At 32.1% G+C, this 10,787-nt stretch overlaps 1 protein-coding gene across 1 annotated transcript; it reads left to right on the forward strand.

Moving 5' to 3' along the window:
- The first annotated feature begins 2,893 nt into the window (after positions 1-2,893).
- On the forward strand, positions 2,894-10,787 carry LOC143051294 (C-type lectin-like). Its single transcript, XM_076224244.1, has 4 exons — positions 2,894-3,009; positions 4,632-4,726; positions 6,558-6,660; positions 10,377-10,787. Exons 1-4 carry the CDS (start codon positions 2,940-2,942, stop codon positions 10,619-10,621), a joined length of 513 nt encoding a protein of 170 aa, XP_076080359.1. The 5' UTR covers positions 2,894-2,939; the 3' UTR covers positions 10,622-10,787.

Genomic DNA, 10,787 nt, shown 5'->3' on the forward strand with positions numbered 1-10,787 from the left:
TATATATCCATCGTTTTTAACTGATATTTTCATTTTTTCTTCTTCAAAGAATTGAATTATCATTATTTTTTTTACCAGTCACCTGTTTCAAAATACTTTAATTTTGATGAGTATTTAGTTTAATCTAAAGTAATAAGGTTATTTATATGATATGTTACATGACATTGTATGGTATCTGTAACAAAACAAAAAAAATGTTCCGGCGTGACATTTGTTCCGTCGGAACAAATTTCATAGAAAATTTGTTCCAGAACTATAAAAATTGATCCGGAACTATTTTTTTTTAACCAAATGTGAAATAAGTTCCGGAAAAAAAATCACAGCTCCATAAGTTTTGTTCATATATTAAAATTGGAAAAAAAGTGAAATAAGTTCCTGTTATATTAGTTTTGAACGAAAGCATTTTACAGGAATCAATGAAAATGTTGTACTAGGTATGCCAGGTGAAAAAATTAGAGTATTTGTTTGTGCAAATACATGATCTCATATGAAAGGTCATGAAAAAACAAGAATTTTGGTGGTTAAATTTTCTGGATATCTTCTTCCATTCAAAAGTTACGGCAATTTTAATTTCTATAAACTTGTACTTTTAACATATTGCAGAGCGAAATATTTTCTTGTTACACTTAAAATTTATAATGCAAGCTGGATGCTGTACTATGCTTGCTAGGGGTATATTTGCAATTGAAGGCATGACGGTAGGATGAAGACAAGAAATAAAAGCGATGATAATGTATCATAATTTATATCTACAATGTATGTTTGATCGTTTATGTGGTATTCCACCCCCATGTTTCCTGTTAATCTGTCATGGGTGTTCTAATCATAAATGTACCTAGCGATGGCCATTGCACAGTTTTAGTGTAGTTTAGGGGTATACCGCCATCTTGAATTGTACAATCATAGTAAATAATCGGTCTAGCTCTTTGCCAAAATCTACAAATTTGGAGACAGATTTGCAATTTATTGTTTACACTGTTTATTTATATAAAGAAAACTTAGTCATTCATTGCATTATCGAAAATGTTTTAACAAATACTAAATATTTGTGCTTTTAGAATTAATTTTTCCAATAAGCCATTGAAGGGGAGATAACTCTTTTAGTACAAAATTTATACTAGACATATAAGGAAATTTTCATATTTTACTTGTAGCAAGAAAACAAGTACGGTGACACCATTTTTTCTTTCTGTTTTCTTAAAATATATTATAAAATCTATCTTCTCATATTTCATTTCAAAATTCTATCTTACCTATAGATTTCTTTTTATGCACAAAAATGTGTTTTTTCATGAACAATCTAAGCAAATTTTTGTAATTTTGAACGACTCGTACCTTGAAAAATGGCGCGGTGACCCATACTTTTTTTTTTTTTTTTTGGAAAAAGCATAGTAAAATCTTCATTTTGGCAAAGTATAAGGAAATTCTGTCATATTTTTCTATACCCATGAACTACCTTAAAAAGTGTGTCTTTTGTTACTTTATGTCTTTTGATATAATTGATCAGTTGCAATGTCCTTTTCAACTTAGTACAAATGTTCATCTTTAACTATATTAATATTTTTTTCGTAATGACTTTTATAAATATTTCTTCTTTTTCTCTTTCCTAGTTCATAAGCGTCGTTTTTAGTATTATTAACTGAGAATGTTATTACTTCAGATTTACTCTACATGATCCAAATTGAATGTTTACAATTAATTATTGCTTATTACATTATCAATATAAAACATGTTTTTTGCAATGACTTTAAACTCACGGAGGACAAGTGCTTAGTATATAAGATAACTTGTTTAACCAGTGGAACATATTTCATAGACAAGGAACTTATTTCACCAGGTGAGGAACAAATCTCACAAATCTAGAACTAATTTCACCGGGTTACAAACATGGAACTTATTTCACTAGGTAAGGAACAAATTTCACCAACCCATAACTTATTTCACCAGGTACATTTTGTAAAGTGTGGAACTTATTTCATAGAGATGGAACAAATTATATAGAAATTGTCTGTGAAAAAAGTTCTCCCAGAACATATTTCCTGTGAAATTAGTTCCACTGGAACTTTTTTCACAGAAACAAATTTTGAATCACATATCCACCCATTTCGTACGATGAAAAAACAATTCGCCAAAGCGCAAACTATTTTTTTTTAGTTTTTTGACGCTATCAATCATTTTTTTTCTCTCCAAAATTTAACACTATACGGTATCGATAGAATGGATTCAGAAATTTTTTTTTTTGTTATCCCCTTAACCACAATATTTGTTCATGTAACTGATGAATTTAATATAAATGCTACACATTTATTTTCGATATTCACATGTAAATGGACACAAACATAAAATACTGAAATGTTGTTCATCTATCCAGGACAATAACTATGGGTGTGTTTGGATATACGCCTGAGGCGGCCTATGGTTACCCATAGGTACCTATGATTTGATATTTTGTGTATAAAATATCAAACCATAGGTACCTATAGTTATCAAACCATAGGTACCTATGGGTATCAAACCATAGGTACCTATGGGTAACCATAGGCCGCCTCAGGCGTATATCCAAACACACCCACGGTCTTCACTTTAAAGATGGTGGCCGGCTCAAATATGACAAAATACTTCTAAATGACCCCAATGTCACGAAAAGGGAAAATTATGCCAATGAACAATCATATTGCAATAGAAATATTTCGTACTCACAAATGATATAAAAAAAGTCTACATTTTTTGTTTTTTGTTTTAAGCTTGACTGAGAACAAGTTTTACCCAACAGTCTAACATCGAAGGAAAATTTATTAAATTCGGTTTCAAAACCAGTGACATGTTCAAAATAATGACCTTCTTGTCCACCTGGAGATAAGTCACACCGGATCACTCTGTAGAACACGTTATATAGTTTCATAGAGGTTTGTATAATTTGTCATCGCTATTTGTGTACAATGATAAGTGCACGTAAAATGGGTTGGAACCTTTTATCGATGATTTGTATTGTTTATCTTGCTAAAACAGGTACGTATAATTGTGCTTAGTAAACGTAGAAGGTAAGTATGAATACAAATAGGAGATGCTGCATATATATATATCAACGAAACAACAACTAAATGTAAATTAATGTATCTGTTCCCCGTCATATTGTAAACTGTCGTATATAAGTATTAATCAAAGCATGAAAGCTATTTTATAAGGCTGGACTGGTCTGCTTAAACATTGGAGCTGGTTCAAATTCTTTGAACTAATCAGTTTATTGTTGTAACCTGATCTTGCGACCATAAAACATGTCGAGCACGCATCACGTGGTTCTCAGATTCAAAAATCAACTAATCAAAATACCGGATTTCAAACTTAAGTTTCAAATACAAATTTTGTACTCTGAGCAAAGTTTTATGACCATAGTCGTAACAGCAATAACAAGGTCATTCATATGAATGAAGAATGTTTTACTCCTATAGTCTCCCCAAATTGCCAAGATGAATCGTAATCAGTACTGTCTTGAATCCAAATTCGAAAGGACTGTGAACATGGACATTAAAAGAGGGACGAAAGATACCAAAGGGACAGTCAAACTCATAAACTCATAATTTATAGTATATTACTCCCAATGTACAAAATGTATAATAGTCTTGACAAATCTCAGTACTAGTCTTGTTTGTAGTCTGCTCGACTGTCTTCTCTACTACTTGATTGTCTATTATTGTTCTTTGTATTCCAATGAGTACTGAGATTTGTCAAGGTTATTGTAAATTTGGTGTAAGCCTGGTATATACATATCTAGGAAGTTGATTGGTTAATAGCGACCACGTGGAGACCCTTTTTTTTTGATATTGGGTTAGAGTTACGTCCCTTTGTAAAAACAGCATGACATTGAAGAAAAATATTTGGAAACTCTCCATCCAAACAACACATGCCGATATTGACGATGGACGACTGAAAGTAAATGCTGAAATTAAACACATTAATGCTAACAAGTGTGTTGGTAATGTTGACATTTTTTTTTAATTGACCGATGGAAGTAGATTTTTAAGACTTGGTCACTTTTATAGTCCACTAGTCTAAATAGATTGTCGGTAATATAAATTAGTTACACAGTGTTCCAGTGACCTTACCCGATATAAATAGGTCAGTAAATTGCATGTAATGTAGGATTCGCGAATTTCGCTCTCACCCAATATATTTTTTGTGTACCCATTTATATATCGTATAAGGTCACTAGTACTTTATGTCACTTATGTTATATTAATATTCGGAAAAAAATGTTGCGCCCGGTATATTTTAGTATTAATACCAAAGTAGAGTACTATGGGTACGTTATAAATTACCGGAACTACATACATGTATTTATATATAATCCATGAGATTTTATCAAATTATCTCTTCAGTGACCTCAATTGTTCTCTTCTTCTTTTCTTTCTTGGTCTATTGACTTTGATTTTAATATCAAATCGTTTCTGAATTGTTTTTGTTGAATTATTTTACAACTGTCATGATTCCGCTGTCTCATAGATTCATTTAAAAAAAAATATATATTCATGACTTACGATTGCTGATTTTTGGTGCATTTTGATGCAGTATAGGAGGCTGGGAATAATCACCAACTGATTTTTTATATAACATATGGTTTGTTTTTATTTCAGCGAGTGGTGCCAATAGCTGCCAAGATGGATGGGAATCTTTCAAAGACAAATGCTTTCTGTTCTCCGAAGACCAGAAATCTTGGAGTGATGCAAAGGTATTACAATCTTTTTAACATATTAAAAACAAGAAGTTGTGGTATGAGTGCCAATAAGACAACTATCCATCAAAATAACAATTTAGAAAAGTAAACCATTAGCTGACACAGAACAGCAAGCTATAAAAGGCCCAAGATTAATAAGAGTAAAACAATTCAAACAGGAAAACCAACGGTATAATCGATAAAATAACCCCAGAGAAACCTACGGAAGCCGGTTAGTGTCAGGGTAGAGTTTTATTTTTAAGTCGTTGTAACGACTTAGCTAACTTGTTTAAACGACTTAGCTAAGTTGTTAAACAACTTAACACATTTATCTTGTTATAACAACTTAGCTAACTTGTTTTAACGACTTAGCTTACTTGTTTAAACAACTTAGCTAACTTGTTAAAACGACTTAGCTAACTTGTTTAAACAACTTAGCTAACTTGTTATATAACGACTTATCTAATTTAACTCGTTATAACAACTTAGCTTACTCGTTATAACGACTTAGCTAAGTCGTTTTAACAACTTAGCTATCTCGTTGAAACGACTTAGCTAACTCGTTTAAACAACTTAGCTAACTTGTTATAACGACTTAGTTAGCTAAGTCGTTTTAACAAGTTAGCTAAGTTGTTTAAACGAGTTAGCTAAGTTGTTTAAACAAGTAAGCTAAGTCGTTAACACAAGTTAGCTAAGTTGTTATAACAAGATAAATATGCTAAGTCGTTATAACAACTTAGCTAAGTCGTTTAAACAAGTTAGCTAAGTCGTTAAACGACTTAAAAATAAAACTCTACCCTGACACTAACCGGCTTCCGTAGAAACCAATATGAAACCACACAAACAAACGACAACCGCTGAAAAACAGGCGCCTCACTGACTCTATTTGTTCACAGATTCCATGCAAACCACAGTCATGAACGGCTAACCCTAACTCAGATGATTAAAACATTTCACATTTAAAAAAAAAATAAGAACAAACATAATAAACTCCAAGGCTAAGCGAAACAACCGAAAATATAGAAAACAACTGGCATATTCCTGACTTGGAACATGCATTGTCCGAAGAAAATGGTGGGTTGAACATTTTTTATAGCTAAGTAGATCCCCAATTATAACTGTATGTCAGTTGTTTATAATTCCGTTATAATGGCAATATTCGACAAACGAACCACACAAACATAATTGAGTAATGTAACAATACCGGTAATTTGGAGCTGTGTACATAGAGATAGCAGAGTGGTTGCCTTGGTACAGCAATGCATTTGTATAAACTAGACAGGGTTTTGTTTTTGAACTTCTTATTAAAATATTTCTATAGGAGGTAGACATGATTAGAGGTCAGCTGAAGCTAGCCTCTGGGTGCAAGATTTCTCGCTGTGTTGAAGACCCATTGGTGACCTTCGGCTGTTTTCTGCCCTTTGGTCGGGTTGTTGTATCTTTGACACATTCCCCATTCCCATTCTCAATTTCATAACATTATTATTCCAAATTTTAAAAATAAATTAGAAAACAGAAGACTACAAATACCAAGAACGACGCAAATCCAGTTTGAGGCTGCTTCTTCCGTTGTTATACACAGTTCAACAGCGCTATCTATGCTGCAACCATTATTATTGTGGTGCCTGATGGGTTATTTTCGTTCTTCGTAATCGGAGCATTTCCGTTATCGTGATCCGTTTTTCTACAGATTTTTTTTTTAATATTTTCGTGATCCGTGATCATGGAAATTTATTTTCTGTGAATCGTGATTGACAACAAAATCAACTAGTGAATCGTGATGAGACCACCCCCCCCCCACCCCATCAGGCCCCTCAATATTATTCATGTTGCTTTTTATTTGCAGAGCCATTGTAAATCCCTAGGAGCACAATTAGCAGAACTGAAAGACTTTGACACAAATGAATTTGCCAAACATTTTCTCAATCTCAAGTACCTATTTCATAATGGTAAGATTAATCTCTAACCGTATAACCTCAATATTGAGTTGTCGGTCTTTAGTACTTTCCTTTAAAACATGTGTCTTATCAGTGGCGTAGCTAGGTCATTTTTACGTGTACGCCCGAACCTTGTTGAGGGGCCTGAAGGCCCAAGCGGATCCAGGCCAAAGAACCTGTTGGTAGTAGATTAGCCGAGGGTGAAGCCTCCGGAAGTTTATGCGTTATTGAGAATGACATATTACCATTCCTGTCAATGAAAACTCATCAATAACAACATTCTTTAGATTAAAAATTGTTTCTTTTTGATGTTTTATCTATTCATTGTGTTTACTTTCAAATATTATTAAAGCCTTAGTGGGCCTGGGGTAAAGCACTCAATCAACGAAAACACATTTTTATGTGCAAATGTCGTAAATGAGTTGTTCAGGTGAAATATTAAAATTTGTAAAGGTTCTCTATGGAACCCTGATCCTCGCCTGGGATTTCTCCAAGCGAAAAATAATTTATCAGTCCATTACAGGATTTAAACAAATCAAATATTTTCATTAGATATTTTGTCTTGGTCAGGAATATTAATTTCTGCACAAGTTTCATGACAAACTACGGATGTTTATAAATTTATCACGAAAATTAACTCATCATAGATACCAGCTTTGAAATTTTGTACTTGCGCCAGACGCTCGTATCTACAAAGGACACATCAATGTCGCTCGAAACAAACGTGACAAAAATTCCAGATCGTCTGACTTGAATTGCGTAAAGATATTAAAGTCTGTCTGTCATTATAAGGGTCGTTTTCAAAAAATGTCGAATTTTCAGTACACCCATGCTAACTTTTTTATTTCTAATGGAAATTTCAGTTGTAATGGTTTAAATGAAAGCTTGTCGGATTTGTGATTCAGAACATTAATAATAAACACACCTTACATCTATTTTGATAAGATTAAACTGCATTTAAGACCCATTTTGGAGGTATTTGTCTGCGTACAGTGTCAGAAAAACACATTTCAAATGATTTTTTTGCGATTTTCTGATCGCCTTGATATCTACAAAAGGGACTTTTTAAGAACGTTAAATATTATTCTAACGAAAATTCGTAGCTTCTATATCACTGTATGTAACATATTATCTACAAACTAAATTGAATCTGCGTACAGGAGGTTCATGTCTTTCCTGTTACCGCTACTTATATCAGCCGTGAAATTAATCTCCCTATGAATATTGAATCAGTCAGTGTTGATTTCAAAAGTGCAAAGTAATCTTTACATTTAAAACGCCTCGTTTCTTGAACGACAGTGTAGAGAAAAGAAATTTCAAGACATTTAGTGAAAAAAATATAGCGTACTTTTTTTTATGTCTATGCTGTTACCACCAATTTTGATTAAATACACCAACAGTATATTTGTAAAAAGTGCAATAACGTGTTGGAAACCAAATTCACAATAGAAAAACATAATCACTTCTCCAAAGGGAGTAGTTATTTCACAACAGCAATCAAAAACGAAGAAATTTGTCTATCCTGTTATGTCTATCCTGTTACTATGGTTGCTATGGTTACAGTAACAGCATAGACAATTGTAGACAAAAACGTCGTTAATTTTTTTATCTTAACATATAGGTGCAAAACGAATGAAATATTTCGTTGTTTGAAGTCATCTTCAGGTTATAACGTCTTAATCTTCCCAATTAAGCATTCGCAGGTGCAATACTGATATCGGTAACAGGATAGACAAAAAGGTAACAGGATAGACTTTTATATAGTAATATATCAGAAACGTACGTTCCTGTTACCAATGAAATATAGAGAAAAGTAAACTAACTTATGAGGGATTTACTTGATGTTGGGTTTATTTGAAAGGGTGAAAAAATGCCGAACAATATAAATTGCTATCTTAGACTTGCATTACTGGTGCTAATTTTTACAACCTTTGAAAACCAATTTTTAGAGGCATTTTTCAGTACAACCTGGAAAATTGGCAAATTATCTATTATATTACAGAATGAATATATATAGAAGTTTATTCTCTTGAAAACCATCTAATTGTCTACGTAAAACAAGCTTAACATTTTATCTTAACCTTTTCTTAATAACCCAAAATTTCTTTTGAAAATGGTAACAGGATAGACAAAATAATGTACCACCGATCAAAAAATGTTATAACATATTCTTGTATGACATCATTAAGATTGCATCTTTTAATATGTTGTTCTTACAGTACTGTTTGTTATGATTTGCTTATGTAGAGGGTTGTTTGAATAAGTAACTTTTAATAATTTTTTCAATTTCAAAATTCGACATTTTTTGAAAATGACCCATAACAGTTACACGGAAAATTGAACGAAAAAAAGTTTGCTTCTGAAATTAACCATAAAAAAAACTTCAATAAAGTTTCATTAAATTCGACGAATGTTTAACAAAGTAATTGACATGTAACACATTTTAATCTCAGACTGTAAATGCAAAATGAATTCCTTTTATCCATAAATTACGGGAAAACTCGTCATATATAATTTCGTCATTATACTCTGGATACTCTATTGACCATCAACAGTTTTTGTCCAGCTACCGTATAATTTTACGAAGGTTTGACAATTAAAGTTATTAATATCTTAAAACTTTAACAACATACTGAACCTAAATGTACATAGTTATAATATTGGCACCGCTGGCGAAATTTAGGATCGAAATGTCTCGCTTTTGCGACATAAATGGCAATGGCTCGACAAAAATTGAAAACCGCATATCGAATCTTAGCACATAATAAATTGCTTTAAAAAAAAGAAAAGGAAAGTGAGTATAGAATTCACGGTATATTAAGACTTTGACAGAAAATGAACAAAAATATCATATGATAAAAATGTTCGTCTCTTTTATTCGCAATTACAAGCCCTTGAAGAAAGACATAGAAGGTTGATGTACTATTATTTAATTTTTTTAATTTTATTGAGATGATTTTTTTTTTGCCAAATTCAAGTGTACGCCCGGGCGTTTTGACGTAAACATAGCTACGCGCATGCTTATCATATATGATAATCTATATTCTAGATTTAAGACATTTTTGTTCTTTTCTTTATACTTTTGTCTGTTTATTCTTTTTATTTTAGCACCTCATTAGTCTTTATTGTTTATTCTAGCAGCTCAGACAAAAGTTGTCCTTTTTGTTTCATTATGTAGGGACTATGTAAAATGAAATGGGTAAATATGAACAAAAATCTCTGTCGACTTCGGAATTTGAATGCAATTCTTAATTCTTAATGTTCAATGGGCAAGAAAGACGTTCGATCTACAAAAATGATGACAATAAGAGAGATAACAATCATATAACAGAAACGTGTACAGAACGTATTATATTAAGGTTTTAATATAGTGACAAGATATAAAAAATATATTATCGCTTTTAAGTAAGAAGGCCGAAGGCTTACTTAATGAAAGTAACAGTGATATAACAAATAATTTGTACGTCAGATGCGCGTTTCGTCTACAACAGACTCACCAGTGACGCTAGAATCAAAACAGTTTGAAAGGTGAATTAACTACAAAGTTGAAATTTATCAAAGACCGATCATTCTAAAAAGTTATGCAAAAGCCGTCAATGCCAATCGCTTCCAATTGCTAGATGACATAAACTAAAGCAAATTAAACGTGTAGATAGAAATAAGAGATACAACATATCAAATATGTAATATTAGATATAGCAGATATCGAATATATTATTTTTTTCTAGAACAAACAAGACACAATTTCTTCATCGGTTTGTCAGACCAAGACCAAACAAATGTCTGGAAATGGGCCGGAAGTGGTGAAACAGCAGATTTTACCGACTGGACGTCCGGCGAACCTTCAGGAGGAACAGAACATTGTACTGTTTTATGGGGATACATTGGTTATTGGTGGAATGATGAAGAATGTCAAAAACAATTCCAGTATATTTGTGAAGCTGATAATACATTGCCCGTTGTTGGAAAATAATATTAAGAACAATTCTGTCCGCTTTGTTTATTTATTGTTTATAATTGGTTTTTCGTTCAAACAATCGTAAAGAATTAAGAAAAAAATTATTCAAAAGTCAATAATATTTCAATCCAAGGACATGGTCAACTGCAACTAACAGAATGAAAATTAAACTTTAAAAGTT

This window comes from Mytilus galloprovincialis, chromosome 11 (genome assembly GCF_965363235.1).
Source record: "Mytilus galloprovincialis chromosome 11, xbMytGall1.hap1.1, whole genome shotgun sequence".
NCBI classification, from domain to species: Eukaryota; Metazoa; Mollusca; class Bivalvia; order Mytilida; family Mytilidae; genus Mytilus; species Mytilus galloprovincialis.